The sequence below is a fragment of the Pteropus vampyrus genome, unplaced genomic scaffold (genome assembly GCF_000151845.1).
Source record: "Pteropus vampyrus isolate Shadow unplaced genomic scaffold, Pvam_2.0 Scaffold303, whole genome shotgun sequence".
Taxonomy (NCBI): domain Eukaryota; kingdom Metazoa; phylum Chordata; class Mammalia; order Chiroptera; family Pteropodidae; genus Pteropus; species Pteropus vampyrus.
The window spans coordinates 234892-254487 of NW_011889084.1; the positions used below are offsets into that span (position 1 = coordinate 234892).

At 42.9% G+C, this 19596-nt stretch overlaps 1 protein-coding gene across 1 annotated transcript in view; it reads right to left on the minus strand.

Moving 5' to 3' along the window:
* The window catches only part of KIAA0556 (KIAA0556 ortholog), a 179175-nt gene that overhangs the window by 90950 nt on the left and 68629 nt on the right, over positions 1 to 19596 (minus strand). The window contains exons 7-8 of the mRNA XM_011376974.2: positions 17427 to 17549; positions 1824 to 2091 (exon numbers count right to left, since the gene is read on the minus strand). Of these exons, the coding sequence (XP_011375276.1) occupies positions 1824 to 2091; positions 17427 to 17549 (391 nt within the window). The remainder of the gene's footprint in view (positions 1 to 1823; positions 2092 to 17426; positions 17550 to 19596) is intronic.

Here is a 19596-nt window from a genome sequence, read left to right on the forward strand (position 1 = left end):
CAGCTCCCTCATTTGTTTGACAAAGATTTCTTGGGCAGCTTGAATGTGCCAGGTGAGTGCCCGATGCTGGGGATGCGAGAGAGGGGAAGAGCTGGCCTTGCGCCCTGGCAGAGCTCGCACGCCAGACGGGGAGAAAGACAGCAAGGGTCAGCGAGACCAGAGCCAGGAGGACACCGTGGGAGAAGAGGAGGCACCAGCAGCAGGCCCTGCTGGCAGCACATGGAGGCATCCAGGAGGAAGCAGCCTCTGAGCTGAGTCCTCAGGGGAGAGCAGAGAGCCCGGTTTCAGGGGTCAGCGTGAAGAGGAAAGGTAAGGGATCAGCCCAATCAAGGGTTTAGAGGTAAGGGACATGAGAGCACCTCTGAGGGACAAAGATTCCCCTCTCTGAGGACGTCGACCTTTGGGTGTGGCTGCCTGTTATTATGTCCCCCCACAACTCATATGTTCAAGTCCTAACACTCGGTACCTCAGAATGTGATTGTATTTGGAGACAGGGTCTCTAAAGAGGTAATTAAGGTAAAATGAGTCAATTATGGTGGGCACTGATCCATTCTCACTGGTATCTTTATATGAAGACCGAAATTAGGACACAGACACATACAGGGGGAAACCATGTGAAGACACAGCCAGGTACGACCCAAGGAGAGAAGCCTCACAGGAAACCGACGCTGCCGACTCCCTGATCTCGGACTTCCAGCCTCCAGGACTGTGGGACAATAACTTTCTGTTGCTGTTTAAGCCCCACCCCAACTCCACCTCCATCTGTGGGACTTCGTTAGGGCAGCCCAAACAGACTAAATTAACTCACTAACTGATTTCAAACATTCCCTCATTTCTCTTTCCTTAGGTTCACTCGAGCTTCCCAACTGGCTGGTCCTGGTATTTCGTTCAGAAACTATGACACACTCAGCTTTGAGAAGAATGTGCTCAGAATGGAGAGGGAGCAGCAGGTGGAGGCTGAGCCAGCTTGGATGGAGGGTGAGGACTGCCTCGGGTAAGCCCTGCCCCGCCCCCCACCAACTGTTTTTTTCACTCTACTTTCCAGAGTTTCTCTGGAGAGCCTCCCCTGACGGACACTGCACACTTTCTGCCTCCTTCAGATTTACCTTGATTTTCCTTTGAAGACTACTGTCAGTTCATTGCTTCGGGCAGCAATAAACAAACCCGTAGTCCTAGTGGCCGGATCTGGCCAATTAGAGCCACTGCAACTAGTTCAGAGATGTGTGACCCAACATGGGTTCAAGATCCAGGCCTGGGGCTTTGGTTGGAGCTTTTAGGAAGAGAAATCCACTTCCTGATGAAGCTACAAAGCCAATGTCTCAACCCCGTGTCTGTCTGTGGAGCGCCTACCTAAGAATGGTATGAAGTCAGGACAAAAGAAGGCAGAAGCAAGAGGGAGGAAAGAAAGGAGAAGGAAAAGAGAAGAAAAGGGAAAGGGAGGGGAGGAGAGGGAAGAAGAGGGGAAGGGAAGAGGAGAGGAGAGAGACCAGTCCTGCAAAGCCCTGGACTCCTTGGTTATCCAAGCCAATATGTAGACCCTTTCGCTTAAGCTAATTGGCTGTAGATGCTGCTAAACATCCCACAATGCACAGGACAGCCCCCACAACTATCTGCCAGACATTGACCATCTGGAATTTCAGGATCATCTGGGGGCCTTTGGGAGCCTTTGCCTCTTGCAGTCAACAGAGACCTGACTGATACATCCCTAGGTTGCGAGGCAGTCTACCCAAAGCCGAACTCAAAACACTGCTAGAAACTTAAGTCCTCCTATTAGATCCAGAGATATCAAAGGCAAAGAAATGCCACGGTAAGATGGAGCTCACTTTTGGAAGCCGGGTTAAATTCCAGCACCACGAGGGTGTCTGGGCCCTGGGGAGGGCGTCCTTCTGTCTCCTGGTCCTCAGGAACATCCTTCTGCACTGAGTCCTCACTGGACAGAGCGGGGTCGTGTCTGGGATGGCCCACCAGCTCCTGGTCCTCAGGCTCAGGCTCAGAGAGTACGTCTTCTTCGATGGAGTCATACTCATCACTGGAACAATCCTTTTGTTTCCTTTGTAGACTTACACTAAGCTCCAGACTTTTCCTCAGTTCCTGCCAAAAGTCAAGAGAAGTGAAAAATAGAATATACCTCTCTGAGAAAAGCCCATTTGAAAACAGATCCTTAGAATCGAAGAACTATTGCAACCAAACTAACATGTACCAAAACCATCTCTATCCATGTGTTGTCATCACTTTGAAGACGAGAAAACAAAGGGAGGGAACAAATGAGCAAGTCTCTGGATGAAGCAGTATTTATAGTATTAATTGTGGCGTGGTGTTCACATGCCTGGGACGCCTCTAAGAATGTGTGTGTATGCGTGTGCGTGTGCGTGTGTGTGTGTGTGTGTGTGTGTGTGTGTGTTGGTTTGAGGGCTTGTTAAAACAGATTGCGGGGTCCCATCCTCTGAGTTTCTGATTCAGTGGGTTCTGGATGGAGCCTGAGAATATGCATTTCTAACACGGTGATGCCGATGCTGCTGGTCCAGGGACCACACTTTGAATATGAAATCCCAAAGGCCTCCAGATGACTCTGAAATTCTATACGGTAAAATGTCTGGCAGGTAGATAGTTGTACGGGGCTGTCCTGCGCACAACTATCTGCCAGACATTTTACCATACAGAAGGATGTTTAGAAGCACCTAAATGTCAGAACATTTAGCACTTAACTATAACTGCTTGACAATTTGTTCATGTGTTTCATCTCCGTGAGACTGTAGATTTACAATCTTTAGCCCAAGCATTAAGATCTAAGAGTAACCAAAAAATTTATCACTAAAGCCAGAATATTTTTGAAAAAGAACACCACTACATTTACACAGGAACAAAAAAGCATAAACTGGGAAAACCAGTATGTTTGGTCAGCCTAGCTACACTACCCCCGTGGCCCTCGTAGTATCTGAGATAGTTGTGAGAAAAGGAGAAGCAATCAGCGAAGGTTTGGTGGTTGACCAATAAACTTCATAGTTATGCGGCAGGCTGAATAATGACTCTCTGAAGATGTTTAAGTCCTAATCCCTCGGCCCTGCAAATCAGCGAGGGCTCATGAAGAAGTGAGAAGCACGGTGTAGAAAAATCTGATATCTTAGAGAAATCATCCTAACAAGACCAATGACAGAAATATGGACATTACAGGGGCCGCTGGTGAGGAAATAAGAACACATATGGAAACTAGAGGAGAGGGAATCCAGTTGCGTAGTGGCAGAATTCTAGCTGAATTGTGTCCTACAATTATGTGCTAAGTGGAACTTTGTAAATGATGGATTTGGATATCTAGCTGAAGAGATTTCCAAGCAGTGTTGAATGCAGTCTGATTTCTTCTTGCTGATTAGAATAAAAAATGAGAGGAAAGAGACAGAGTGAGGGAAGAACGATTAGGTAAAACGGAACTGAGGTTTGACTATTTGGGAAATTCTCAGTCAATCCAGGTTGCAAAAGATATTAAAATTAGGAGATTCCCTGTCAGAAAAGCATGCTCTGGAGAGAAAACCGAGGGTGTGACTGGATAACCTTTTGCTAGTGCCTCAGAAGGATCCAAAGTTTAGAGTTTTCAATCACACTGAGGGCTCTCTGAAGATTAGACATGAGGCTCATGGATCCCATCAGACGTCTCAGTAGAAGCAGGAATAGAGATGGGATTATCCAGGAAAGATCTGTGGATAAGCCTCTTGTCTAATGGAGTGAATTCTAGAAACACACATCGGAGACCCACATGGTTTTTGAGAATGTCATATCAGCTCGAACTGAATGGGAGAGAAAAAGGACAAAATAAAAGAAAGCTGTCAGACTCCCAAAATTCTACAGGCAGGAAACAGGTTTGTAAAATTACTAAGCGGCAAACACATGCTGCCCTTCACGAAAGAGGAAGGATGACTCCAAGGGTTAAGCCATGGCACAGAGGTGGAGCCCTGAGCCACAGAGGATTATTCCCAGGCCTTGAAACCTAATGGCGTTTGCCCATTTGGATTTCAAAATCACTTGGGTTTGGCGACTCCTTTTTCCTTTAATTTTCTCCCTATTATAATGGGAATGTCTATAACTGCTATTCTATGCCTGACCCACCATTGTATTTAGGAGCAGATGACTTGTTTCACAATTCCACAGATGGAGAGAAACTTTGCTCTAAAATGGGTTATACCCAGTCTCACCCATCCCTAATTTAGATAATATATATGATGAAATATGAGAACTTTGAGCAGATGAGACTTGGACGATATTTTTTACTTGATACTGTAATATGTTGAGACTTTTGGAAAACTTGGGATGATACAGATGTATTTTGCATGTGAGATGAATACAAAACTTTGGGGGCCAGAAGGCAGACTATTACAGGCTGAATAAATGTTCCCCAAAGATGTCCACATTCTAATCCCTGGGGCTGTGAATGTCACCGTACACAGCAAAGGCACTCTGCAGACGTAATTAAGTGAAGAATTTTGAGATGGGGGAGATTATCGTGGATTATCCTGATGGCCCTAATGTCATCACAAGGGTCTTTCCAAGAGGGAAGCAGGAAAGTCAGAATCAGAAAGAGAAGATCTCAGGCTATAAGCAGAGGTCAGGGAGGAGAAAAGATGTTATATTGCTGGCTTTGAAGAAGGAGGAAAGGGATTTTCCTCTAGAGCCTCCAGAAGGAACACAAGTCTGCTGACATCTTGATTTTAGACCAGTGAAACTGAATTTAGATTTCTGACCTCCAGAACTATAAGATTAGCCACTAAATCTGTGGTAAGTTTGTTACAGCAACAATAGGAAACTAGCAGATCTGTCTATCTTTTACACTCTCTCCCTCCTACCCTGCTTAATACCAAGTATCAGTGATATTATTGAGCAAATAGAATACGCCTGGCACATAGCAGGTAACTGACAAATATTTTCTGAATGACTATTTTATGTCAGTGTCTGGGTAGTGGCTGTAACAAGGGGTGGTGAGCACCCACATGCTTTGGTGATATAATCCTTAGCAAGTTACTAACTTCTCTGATCTGCATTTTGGCATCCACAAAAAATGGGTTAACAAATCCCTGTCTCTCTGTCGTATTAAAGCAGAGTCTGAAATGGGGATGATTTCGCACCCCAGGGGCTATTTGGCAATGACTGGAGATGTTTTTGGTCACAGCTGGGGTAAAGGAACGCTAGTGGCATTTAGTAGATAGAGTTCAGGGACATTGCTAAACATCCTAGAATGTACAGGACAGTCCCCCACAACAAAGAATTATCTTAAATGCTATAAAACCCCTGTATTAAAAGTGAGCACGCATATGTCAATGACATTTAAAAAGATAATAACAAGGTCTTCTAGTTGAGTGCATTGAGGTGGCCCATGCAACCGTCACAGAAACCAGACTTTGGTCACGGCTCATGTGTTCAAACTCTGACTGGTAGGCAGCTGGAGGTCAACAGATTGCTGCTCCTCCACGGCGGAACGTGACTTCCCAGGTGGCCTGCCGCTCAATAGCAGTTTCGGGGACTGGAAAATCAGCATCCTTTACCATGGAATAGTGCTCTGTACTTTACAAAACAAGTCTAGTCTTTCTCTCATTTGATCTTCACAATAACCCTGCAGAGCAGGTAAGTAGACTGAAACCCTGTGAAAACATGAACTCCTGTTAAAACGGGCTAGGCAACTGGCTCCTGTTCTCAGCCCAAACTTCCATCTCACATGGGATCGGCTTCAGTTCTGTGTCCTGCAGGGGTGGAGGCAAGGCCAGGTGAGAAAACAGTGGGCAAACCCCTCTCTCTGCAGCCCCATATTCTCGCCCAGTCGTTGTGGAGCCAAACAACAAAACGGGGGCTGGCGACCCAGGAGGCTCCTAGCTGGGAGACTTCTGTCACTGTCCAGGAAATCCCAGTCAGTCCCAGGCCCCAAGATAATCCCCGCTGATGTCTGTGGCGGACTGGGATCACCAATCACAGCTAGCTCCAGGAAAGATCTGGATGAGGCATTAGGCTTCTCGAAACCATGGTCAGCTAGGCAGGCTCCCTCCAGCCTCTTTATCACCTTCACAGTGTTGCACACCTACATTTTAAGTTACTGCATTTTTGGAGTTTCCAAAATTGGAGAACTGAGGCCTAGCGCCTTTGAGCTGGTCCAACTTGTGGTGGTGATTAAATGGCAGAGCTATGACTTGTGCCCTTAGCCACTGCTCCCTGATCCTTCTAGATTATCCAAGTGTAAAACAGACTCCCTTCCATTCTGTCAGGGACCAGTGAAGGGGAAGGAGGATGTGGCGACCACCATTGTTAATTTATTCACACATGCAGGCGTGCTAAGGTTGCCCCTAAGGGCTGAAGTAATGGTGGCAGTAAGATGGCAGATCCCCAAACAACCACTGCATAAAGAAAAAGAATCGTAATCTCAGATGTGGCCAGGACTGTGAAGGAAAGGGCCTGCCTGGATGACAGGACAGAGAGTGGGTGGGGTGAGGGAGCCCTTGATGAAAGCTGGTCAGGGAAGGCTGGGTGATGACTAGCCGCCTAGTGAGTGTCAGGCAGGAGGGAGGGCAGAGGCCAAGGCCAGGAGGCGGCAATGACTGGAGCGCAATGTGTGCACCAAATGAGGAGAGGGCAGGGAGCCAGAGAGAGTCACACAGGGCAGGGCTTCGTGGGCCTCGGGGCAGAGTCTGGATTTTGTTTTCTGTACAATGAGAGGCCACAGAAGGGTGCTAAGCAGAAATAAAACATTATATGAGTTCTGTTTTTAAAGATCACTCTGATGCCTGGATTTTGACAGGCGGGGCCCGGTGGAAACAGGGTGAACAGTTGTGGCTGCGGTAGCCGGTGAAAGATGAACATGGCAGCAGAGGTGGGGACGGGAGATGCATCTGGAGATGTATTTTGGAGGCAGAGATGACAGAAATGACTGACTAGAAATGAACAATGTATATACTCTTTGACCAAATCCCTCAAGGAATTTATCCTTCAGTATTAAATATACAAAGATCGTTGAGGCATCATCATAATAGAGAAAGATCCAAATGTTCATCAATAAGAGATGGGTTAAATTACTAACAGGGCGATCCTTACAGAGAATGAGGTAGGCCATGTGCTTTCACTCAGAAAGATAGCAAGAGACACTTTTAAATAAAAAGAAGCATGTCAAAAATGTACGTGTAGTGTATATAAAGCCAATCTTAAAAATAATCATTAGTTTCTACGCATGTATGTACGCATATACATATACAAGTTTGGAAAAATAATCACCAAACTACTAACACTGTTCTCTCTGGGGGTGGCATTCTTTTCTGCTTTGTTTTACTTAATTTTTTATTATAAGCCTACTTCTAGTTTTGTGATTAGGAAAAAAATGATATATTTACATTTATGTTTAAATCCTGTCCCTCACTCTTGCAAATAAATAAATTCTCCACAAGAGTGGCAAGGAGAGTGGTGTGGAGAACCCTAGACAGCCAGTTGTCTCAAAAATCACTGATCTCTAGCTCTGGAACACATCTTGTCTGCAAAGAAATGACTCAGAAAGCGGCGAGCAGCAGCATCCGACTCCGGAAGACGATGGAGCAGTGTCTCTCTAACTTAGTGTATCCGATCAAGTGGTCCAGACTTAAGCACAATGGGCCACCAACCTCAACAGGATGAAACTTGGGGAACATAGCATCCATAAGCCCTTCTCAGTAAAACTCTCCTGGATGACAAAATTCAAATAATAAAGGGTGAAGTCAAGGAGCACAGACCTGGAGAAGCTGCGGTAAGAAGTCTAATGGTGAACACTGAAGCCATTTAGAGACTGAATACATACTAGACAACTGTGTACATTCAGGTTATACAGCAGAATGTAATGTTTAAAACCTAAGCTATTAGCTTAGCTAACAGAAACCGGAAGAGAGCAGGCAGCATGGTGCACCCCTGGCCTCACTACCCATAGCAAGGAGTCAATTCAAATCTATCTTAAATGGAAACAGAGAGTTTAAAAAGATGGCAACTCTGACATCTTAATATATGTTTTTCATAATTTATTAAACTAATAAGATATTTTAAGAAATATTTCTTATGATAAAGAAATTTAAATTTCAATAATCCCTTCTGTTTCAATTTGATTTTGCTTCTGTTAAATTAATAAAAATTTAAATGCTATAATTGTATTTACAAAATATGTATAAAAAAGAAGCCTCAATTCTGTATGGCTGGTAGCTTCTTCACAAAAGAAAACAATACATTTGTTCACACTGGATGAGCAAACTTTAGTAACCTCTATTCTAATAATACCCATCTGACCTAAAAGCACCTGTTCCAGGGGCAAAAGAGAGATGAACTAAGTAGCAATACTACCGCAAGAAAGCCTTTCGAAACCTTTCCATTTGGAAAGATGAGGACCTAGGGTGGATCGCTTTGAAAGCCAACCTGCTAATACTTTAAAGGGATAACCATGCTGGGGCAGCTACCAGTTGCTTTGAAGCTGTCATCCAGAAATGTCTCTGTGAAAATTAACTTTATAGCTTTGTTTTACATACTCACTATATGCAATTTCAGTGTTCACTGTTTAAAATGTTAAGTTCAACCTCTTTCAAAAGAAAGCCCTCCGCGTGGAGCCCAGGTTGGAATCATCGCTGGTGGAAAATGGTGATGGGACTGCACACAAATCAGCCTCCTTGCAGGAGAGCCTGGGAGAAGGCAGAGGGAGGGAGGGATGAACAAGGACTACCGACTAAAATGCAGCAGGAGTTTGATGGTCAGTGGATTAGCGCCTTACGTGCCTGATCTGCCTCTTTCTGCTGGGCCAGGAAAAAAGCAAAACCAAGCAACCATAAAACTGTTTGCTTGCAGTAACAGTAAAATAACTATAACATCAACAACAGCCACTACCAATTACCAAGCTAACCTGTCTACACACCTTATCCCATTGCAGCCTTTCACTACCGCAGTGGGTATCCTTATCTTACAAGCTCAGGGCACCTAAGTACCAGTCCAAGTTCACGTGGCTGGAAGTGGCACAGCCAGTCTGGATGGATGACTGCCTGACTCCAAATTCCAGGCTCTTCGCCACATGCCCACATTTATTCCCTGCCTGGCACCAGGGCATTGTAAGCGAGTGGTCTCTAGAGCAAAAGGAAAGTCAGGGCTCAGTGACTGCCCGTGGACTTGCACGGAATCGATGAAGCTAGCTTCTAAGAGTTTTCAACACAAAGTTGCCTTGAGGCCAGTTAACATGATAATGAGTACATTAATTTTTAGTGGATGAAGACTTAAACCTCTAACTACCTTTAGAAAGGGGAACGGCTAGGTCTAAGCTCTGGGCCTGGGTTCTGGGCCCGACTCCAGCTGCCCCGTGTCCCCAAGCAAGGGCCTAAGCCCAAGCTCCCACCTCTAATGTGGGAAAATATGCCCTGACAATCTGATAAGGTTAAGCGATGCAATGAGATAATAGCTATGAATTAGTATTTCGTGATTGCTTTCACAGAGGCCTGGTCTTCATAGAAAATTCAAAAGTGAGATGACAGCATATTCTTTTTTACTTCTTAGATTGATTTTGCCTACAAGAAGATCAGATATTTAGACCAAGAAGCTGCAATGGATACTTAAAGACCATCCTCAAGAGGAAGCAGCAGTCTCTGGCATAGAGGTCACTGGCCTGTAGCCAACCCCTTTCCTCCCCGCCAACCCCAATAATGTCTCTCATTTTGGTTGGCAATCTTATAAAATTGAAATTTGACTGCCTTTAGCTCAGCATGCACTGTTAGTTGCAATAATTCTTGCTAGCTCCTATTGCCTTATATGAGCCATTTTACACATTTATATTAACCTGCCTGGCCCAGAAAGGATTTTTATTCTGCATTGGCAGATTAATTGACTGACTTGCTCTTCTTTTTATTCATTTATTTACTCAACAAATATTTATTGTTGAATTTATCTGTCTCCATTAGCAGGTCCGACTGCTGAGTACTAGAATAGAGTAATGAACCAGATAGTGTCCCTGTTCTCGTAGAATTTATAATCTGGCAACAAAGACAGCCATTCTAGAAGAAATTACAAGTGTAATGAGCATCGAGAACCCAAACCTAGGTGTTGCCAGCCAACGCCTCAAGTTGGCTCCCAGATCACAAATTTCCCAGAATAAAGAGACTCGAGCCCTAACTTCAGGGTTCATGGGTTCATACCGTGTATTTTTAAAATCACATTCCCCTACGCCAATTCTGAAGGACCAATGGTAAGAAAATTTGGATGCTACATGTGCTTCAAATACCTGTGTAATGTTTTCGGTTTTCTGATACTTTCTTTCTGCCCCCATTCAACCTTGAATCTTAGTTTTTACTAATTTTCATTCAAAGCTAAATTTATTTATAAAGTACCTTGGAGTTCAGTCTTTAACATCCATCATTATGAAGAAAAAACTACCCTTGTCTTAGAGAGTAGAATGACATTAAGAGGAAGAGCACAGCCTCAGGAAGCAGAGGCACTGGAGGCTGCCTGACTTTCCTGGCTGTGAGGCCCCATGGGTACCTCGCCTGAGCCTGCCCAAAGCAGGGACTGGCTATAAGAATTGGGGTATGGGTGGCTGTATCAACTAAGAATGCTGCCAACTGACTAGAAATTTTTTGAAGAATTCCTGAAAGACAGAGAACAGCGATCATAATGAAGAACTGAAAACAGACCAAAATGTGGGGGGTAAAATTTTCCATAGAAGGAGTGAAGTGTGTGTGTGTGTGTGTGTGTGTGTGTGTGTGTGTGTGTGTGTGTGTGTGTGTGTGTGTCTGAGTCCAGAGTCAAGTTGGAGGGAGAGGAAATGCTGGGGCAATTACTAGGGGCACTTTTAGGACTGCCAGGCCCTCCTCGATTATATTAAATATAAAGGTTCTTACCCACAGGCTGAAGCCCTGAGTTTGGGCACTGGGCCAAGAAAGCAGGATGATGTCCCCCATAGGAGGTGACCATCCCTAAGGCAGGTTAGGAGCTCCCATACCTGGAAGGGAAGATGAGGTACACAGCTTCCAGGAGCATGTTGTGTCCCAACCCCACAATCACCAGGGTTGGGTTACATCAAATAGAATGAGCAGAGGAAGTTGAAACCTCAAATACAAATTTGAGCAGACAGCCCAGAATGAGCACACATTTGGGGAAAATCAACATCTTGAAAGATAGGCACCAAATTTAATTAACTTAAGAACTAATATCCAAGGAAAAAGAGTTAATAGAATAAGTAGAAGAAGACTTTAGAATACAGAAAATTAATATCCCTGGAAAGATTTAAGAGGATATTTCACCCATGAAAAAGAAACAACTAGAGATCTTAAAAGTTTTAATTTTGCTAACATTTTTAAAAAGGTAAACTACGTGGCAGAAGGAGATTAAAAAAAAAGGTGACTAAGTATGCTAGAAAATGAAGCTAAGTAATTTTATAAGACATAGTACAAAAAGACTATAAGAAAGTTTGAAAGAAATATTGAGACTTGAAAGGATAGATCTGGGCCAACATTTGTAAAAAAGAAGCTCCAGAAGACAGACACAATGGAACAGAATAATAATAATAATTTTTTTTTTAAGTTCCAGTGCTAAAGACACGAGACTTCAGATTGAAAAGACCCACCTTCTGCTTTAAATGGGACAAAGAAAATGACACTGATATATTCATATGGATAAAAGGTATTATCTATCAGAAAACATGACTCTATATGCGCACAATGACAGAGATTTGAAATATATAAAGCAAAAGCAGAGAACTATAAGGGAAAATCAACAAGTTCACAGAAATCAATTGGATTACATAGACAAAAATTAAGTAGAGTCTATTGCAGTGGTTTGCTAATAAGCATAAGAATTTCCTGGAAGTCTTATTAGAAATGTAGATTCTGAGCGCTTCAACTCCCTCCAGATCCAATTCTGTATCTTTGAGAGGAGTCTAGATGATTCTCATATAGGTGGTTGGGGACCATACTTTAAGACTCACCAAGTAAAATAAGTCAATAGCTTGATTTAATAAATATATTGAGAACTTTGTATGAAAAAAAGAATGATTATTGTTTTGAAATACCATGGAACACTCAAAATATGATCTGGCAGGCCACAAATAAAACAGAAATATCCAAAAACCTGAAACCAAACAAACCATTTTCTGATCATAATGTAGTAAAATTAAAGATTAACACCAAAAGGTAGCAAAAAAATAGACAAACAAACAAAAAAAACTACTTAGAACTTTTTTACTTTTCTCTATTTCTTCCTTCTAAATAAACAGAAGAGGAAAAATTCATAAAACCACAAACCAATTAGAAATAAATGACAATGAAAACACTACATACATAGCAAAATTTGTGGGATAAAGACAAAGCAGTGTTCAGAGGAAAATTTATAGCCTTAACTTTGATACTTTAGAAAACAAAACTGAAAACAAATGAATTAAACATTTAACTTAAGAAGGCAGGGTGTGGGACGGCAGTGGAAGAGAATCAAAGCAAAAAATTAAACCAAAAAGTTCACAGAAGAAATCAAGATAAAAGTAGAAACAAATTGAAATAAGAAATAAGAAATAAGTGAATGAATAAATGAATGATAAAATTTAAAAAGTATACATGTTCAATAAAACCAAAAGCTAGGTATACTCTGGCTGGGTAGGTGGAGAAAGCTTTTCATATTCTACTCAATTTACTTCCAAATTGTACGAATCTTATTGAATCTAATAAGAAAGCATTCACATATTAGATGTTACATAAAATGATGAAAAATAATGTAAAAATACCTAAGGAATTCTATGTAGGCCATAAATGCAAGAAATAAAAGACACTGCTTATTCCAATATTGATTCAGAGGTCATTATTTTCATCAGGATTGAAAAAGATGCTTTAGTAAGTCAGATACCACTATGTCTTCACTTACAGAAACACTCTACTGGGTAAAGGGATCACTGTATCTTTCTCTTCTGGACCTGTATTTCACCAGCATTTAGTGCTTGTTCAGCTTCATTCCACATGAATCATTCATGCTCATCACTGAATTTCCTGCTCAGCTGGCCTTGTGTTATATGACCCACCTGCCCAGAGCCCTGTCTAATGCCATCAGCCAGGCTGCTTTCATCTAAGATCCAACTGGACATCTCTGGGTGCATTCAGGGCACCACACCGCTGATGATTCTGAGTACAGAGGGGCTAACTCAAGTGCCACTGGGAAGGAAAAAGACCTCTTCCTCCTCTCTTGTCAGGAACCAATAAAGCTTTCATTGTCTGAACCAGGAACTGCAAGCTGGTGATGTGAAGGCCAAATCTGGCCAGCAGTATATTTTGTCTGATCCATAAAAATTCATGAATTTGTTACCAACATAAAAAATTGGGAGAAACTGAACACAAAGAGACCCTGATACTTGAATTCTCTTAAAACGAGAAAGCCTGGTACCACGGGGTCCCTGTTTTCCCACGATGACAGTGAGCCCAAGGTGTGTCAGGACTGTTCTCTATATCCCCACCACTCCCTGCCATGCCCTGACACCCAGGCCAAAGGCTGTGCTTGTCACCCTGCCTGCTTTGCTCATGTCACTTAAAATGTTCATTTTAATTGGCACTCTGTGCCAGTGACCCCAATACTTTAGGATCCAAACACCATCTCCCAAACTGATTCTTCCACCCCAAGCAGCACAAAAATTCTGTCAGACTACGTGTCCTGATTCATAGCCTAGAAAGTACCATCACTGTAATAATAACTTAGTGATATAACTGAACTCATGCGGGCTGGCCAGGGCGCTGAATCAACACCTATACCACACCCTCACTCACTGATTCAATCGATTATTCGATTCACTGCTTAACGAAGATTTATTTGCAAACTAACTCTATGCCAGGCCCTTTTCTAAGGACCAGTGACAGAAGGCAAAGAGACAACATGCATTTCTGCCATCCCGAAGCTTAGGTCTATGATGGGGGAAGGGTGCTTCAACCCCTAAATATGTAACTTGAGAATGCAAATGACCTACAGAAAGTCCTGGGATGAGTGGGGGCTCCATGAACTATTTTGTATCTTCTATCCTATGAATTTTGCAACTGGATACAGGGTTTTCCCATAAATTCCACCTAGGATTTATAATTTCAGAGCTGATACGCACAGGAAATATCTAATCTACCCCTTCCCGTCAAAAGGGAGGAAATAGGGACTCCAAAAGAGTGTGACCTAGCCCAGGACTCCCAGAGTTTATGGAAAAGTCCAAACTACCCTCTCTAGGCTGAATCCCAGTAACCTACTCTTTTTATTCCCCGAAACAGGAGTCATAAGCTCTGATAACTCTAGAAGATGTAATACTGGCGTAGATCATCAATATGAGTTTCAGGGTCACCAAGAGTGAGTGGTGGCGGGGAGACCAGGGCAAATGGGAGGGACTATGCTCAGAACAAATTTTCCAATTCAAAATAAAACAGCAACAATCATGACCACAGCACACCAGGCCAGCCACCAAAACATGCTGTGAGCTGAAGCTGGTCCTCGCAGTCACAGGTCCAGGCCCTCCCCTTTGGGCCACACTCTTTCATCCATCGCTGTTTCTACTCTACAGTCGAGCATATTTTTTTTCCAGTCATAACTAATAAGAATGCTCTCTTATATTCCCCTATTTTCTCTGGTTGTTTTTTTTCTCAAGTTTGAAACGTATTTTGAATGTGACCAAAGTGAGAAAAACCAAATATAAAGGGTTCATATTCATTTTCTTAATTTAATAATGTCTTGATATAACATAAAATTAATTTTCTATTTCTCTAAAATACACCTCTTTAAATAGTCAAAAACTTAAAATAATTTTCTATGAAAATATTTCTAAAATATATTAAGACTCTCTTGTCTTCTTAAAAGAATATGTTGACGAGATCAGGTGCATTCAGGCCAGTATGGCAACCATATGAATTCACTCATATTTGGGATACAAAACTGAAAGCAGTAAACGAACAAGACAAATGAAGAAAAACTCATAGATACAGACAACAGTTTAGTGGTTACCAGAGGGAAAGGAGGGAGGAGGAGAGGTAGAAAAAGTAAAGGAAGTCAAATATACGGTGACAGAAGGAGATCTGACTTTGGGTTGTGAACACACAATGCAATATATAGATGATGTATTATAGAACTGTACGCTTGAAACCTATATAATTTTATCAACCAATATCACCCCAATAAATTTTATAAAAAGAAAAAAATGTATGTTGAATATAATTTGGTCTTTTCTTCATACTAATAGTCAATATCTAAACTGATCTGTATAATATAGGAAATGTCTAGAGCTATTCTGCTTTTGTATCTTTCATTTATTATTCTTTTAAGTGACAGCCTCTTCCACTCAAGTTTCCAGAAGTCAGGATATGGTTTTGAGGGAAAACGCAGAACCTCCTCCCAGCCCTTGCTGCCTTTCCTGAACCTCTGTGGATTTTTGTTGTTATTATTGTCGTTTTGTTTTGCTTTACAGTTATCTTCATTTTGTACGGTGTAGATGAGATTTTAACTTTGAATTTTTAAATTTCTTTCTTTTATAGTCTCCAAATACAAGCCACAAAGTCCAAATTACCTCCAAAACTTTCCTTCCATTTGAGGTGGACTCTACTGTACAAGCCTCTCTGGGTAAGGATCACTAGGAGTTCTTTTGTTAAATAACTGTGCTACCTCGTATGTAAAAATTCTAGTAGCTTAAAAATTAGACTTAAAATAGATGCAGTTTAAACTAATGTCCTTAGTGGTTCTTGTGCATATCAAATTTTGAGATCCACAGTGCTCATCTTTTCCTTATAACTGTGGTTCTCAAATATTGCTGCAAATTATCATCACGCGGGGCACTTAAAACAAGATACAAAGCCTGGGGCCAAACCCAGGATGAAAATCAGAATCTCTGGGTAGTAGGACCTGGGCATTTGTGTTTATTTTATTTATTTATTTTTTACTTTTCATTTTGAGCTAACTGTAGATTTCACATGCCATTTGTAAGAAACAATACAGAGAGATCCCACATACCCTGCATCCAGTTTCTCCCATGGTAGCATCTTGCATAACTAGAGCACAATAGCACAATCAAGAAACTGACAATGATACAATCCTACTCAGCTTTTTCAGCTAGGTCTCCTTTTTCAATTTTCTCTATTTTTTCCTTTGCTGATGCTTGGCTCTAATGAGGCCGTTTATCTCCTCCTTAATGTGCTAGCTTTTAAAAAGCTTTTTATTTTGAAAAAATGTAAAAGCCACAGAAAATTTATCAGAATAATAAAATGAATGCCCAAAAAACCTTTCACTGACATTCCCCAATTGTTAACATTTTGCCACTTTTCTCTCCCTCTCTCTTCTTCCTATTCCCCTCTTCAGTCTATACCCACATATTCTTTATTCTGGCCCATTTACGTCTTGGTGGTAGACACTGTGACCCCTCACGCCTGCACACTTCAGCACGTGTCTCCCGAGAACAAGGACCCCCTCTTCCATAACCGCAATATAATTATTGAATTTGGAGAATTTAACATCAAAAAGTATTATTATCTAATATTAAGATCTAATATAATAACATCTAATATTGTGATCTAATATAATATAATTCACTATTTTTGTGAATTCCCCCAAAACAATCCTTAAATTTATAGCAGTTCTCCTCCCTGGATCTCACATCGCATAATCAAGATATTTCTTTACCCTCCTTTAGTCTGGAACAGCCTTCCTGTGTCTCTTATGCCACTGACACTTTTGAAGACTCCAGGCCAGTTGTTTTGTAGACTGTCCCTCAATTTGGATTTGCCTGGTTGTTTCTTCATCGGATTTCATTTTGAAAAACATGTTTCGTCAACATTCCCAGGGGTCGTAGGGAGAGAGAACCGGCAGAGGAGAGGTTCTCTCCATCATTGTTTAAAACGGTTAAAGTAACTGATAGCTGGCTGCCTCTGAGCGCCTTGCTCCCAGGCAGAACGTCAATAGTATTCACCACAGACTGTGCCCCTGAGGAGAGCTGGGCACTTTCAGAGGCAAAATCAGGTCAGTGCGGTTCCCAGCCTGTGATTGTTAATCCCAAGGAAGAAGGAGCCACAGGGTCTGGGCTTCTTGAGACCCCAGGTGAGCAACATCATTTCTCTGCTCCTCAGTTTCCTCCAACCAAAAAATGGGAATGAAGATACCTAGCACTTAACTCGCAAGGTTAACACAGCAATGGACGTTACGCACGAAACACAGTGCTCGGCATCTAGCAAGTGCTCATTTAACATGGGCCTTTCCTATCATTTTTGAAATGTCATTAAGCCAAATCTCTCACCTGTTGTTTTAAATCTTCTGGTGGGTGGGCCAAAGGGTTTTGTTAAAGCCAAATCCTGTTGTTATCTGTCGTTTTCCCAGGTGTAAATGAAGACTCTCCCGGGGGGGCGGGGTTTGGCATCCCACGGCCCAGCTGCTGGGCTACGGAAAAGACCCTGGCCCTTCATGGTTAGAATGTGAAAAATCGGTCTTACCATTACATCCTGAATAGTTAAGAGGATCCTGTCTTTGTCCATATTGCCGGGAGCGTCAAGACATCCATGTGTGTTTTGAACTGAGAAGTTAAAATCGCAGGGCTTGGTAAAGGATTTGGAATCCTAGGGACAAGCAGAGAGAACTGGGCGTGGTAAAAGCAACTTAGGTCCCTGAAGACTCACTGACCCTCCTTCTGTCTATTGGCCTCCATGCCTCCCGTCTCCTCACTAAGTCATTCTCTACTCTCATACCCACGGCTGATTTAATCAAACTCATCCCTGCTTTACCAGCAAATTGCAGGAACACAGCTAGTAAGTGGATCGGGATTCAAACTCAGGCCACCATCTCCCAAAACAGTGCCCTGAGCACTGATTCCAATGGCCGAATGAGGACTGGTGCAGAACGATGGCCGGCCACATATGTCGTTGAGTGAAAAAAGTGGGATTATCAAACAGTATGGGTGTTTCAATCCCATTTATGTGAAAATAACAATAAAAAGTAAAGAGAGGGGAAAAAAGCATTCGCTAAAGGTTATTAATATGGTAATCTGAAACAGGAGTGCCCAAGCAACGGAACTGCCCTAAAAATGATCCCTCATTTTTTAAGTCTCACCATTGAAATTAATGAATACTTGGCCAATGATAGCACAACTGCCTGATCCACACAGTACCAACCGGTGGGTGAGCCATCACAGGCCACAGCACAGTCCACACAGACCTGCTGGTGACACACGGACTGTGACAGGTCTTCAAGTTGTTTATATGTATCAGCAAGTAACGGCGACTTTCAAACACTAAATTATAATTGCGAACAAATATCCAATTCGCCCCAAAGTAGAATCCCACAGACGTCACAGACCCATGGGGTCTGAGCCTCGGCTGCCTCTCTGGTCTCACCGCCTCTTCCTTCCGCCCTCGCTCACTCAGCTCCCGCCACACCGGCCTCCCGCCTCAGGGCCTCCACCTGCTGCTCCTGAGCCTGGGATGCTCTTCTCCAAATGGCTCACTGCCTGGCTTCCCTGCGGCCTCTGCTCACATGTGGCTTCCTCGAGGCGAAGCCCCTGCCCTCCCACATAAACTGGCAGCCTCTGCCCAGCTTTCTCAAGCCCCTTTCTATGCTTTGTTTCTCTGATAAGCCCTATCACCTCCTGGCATATTACATACTTGTTCACTGTCTGTTTTATCTTCAGTGTGAAGAAGTGTCTGGGACCTGTGGTGAGGACTGTGACACACTGGAGCGCACACCTGTCTAAAGCGGCTACCAGCCAAGTCATTGCTGTCGTGTAAGAATGTGGTTCCTAAGTCTTCTAATTTTTCAAGAGAAGCCCCAACTTCAGACTTTGACATGGAATTTCTTGATTCTTAAATGTCAGCTAGTAATTCACATCTTTTGAAAGCACCGTGCAAGTCAACGGGGTGGCAGCCAACAGAACATGTCTGCAGCACACCGGTCTGTGAACGCAGAGCCGCCAAGACATTGAAGTTCACTAAGGATATGACTGAAGGTGAAAGGCTGGTGTGTTTCAACAGTGAAGGTCAGATGAAAAGCACACACACGACAAGCATTTTCTTTTGCTCCTTTTCAGGCTGTGCTTGCAAACAGTGTGAGGTGGCCGAGCATATTTAGCCATGCGCTTTTTCTTTCGTTCCCTGTTTGGATTGTATCTCTTATGGCTTCTGCCTTGGCCGAAAACTGGCACTGCCATTTTACTCTTTCCCTTAGCAGGAAAATAACTCTGAAGGGAAATTGACTGTGAAGAGTTACGGAGTACCCCCTCAAGATGGGGAGAAAAAAAGAAAGAAAGAAATACAATCAAGCACTCACAGTGGAGAAAATTCAGTGCTGGCGGAGCAGGGCGCTGCTCATTCCGAGCACGCGCACACAGGAATATTAATGGAGCTTAATGGCTTGTGAGGGACAGGCAGCCCCGCTGCAGGGAGCTTGGGAGCTTGCAAAGGAAGGAATACATGTTCATGTAACAGGTGGTACCAAATGGTCAAAGGAGAAGAGGGAACTACCATGCCTCTTTGCTTGAAGGGCATGCATGTATTCTGTGACATGGGGTGGGGCTGGGACTGTAACATACTGAACTTGGCTATACACCAGCCTCTCGGACTCAGAGAAACTCACCGCTGTGTGTCTCCTGTAAAACCCCGTTTCTATGGACGG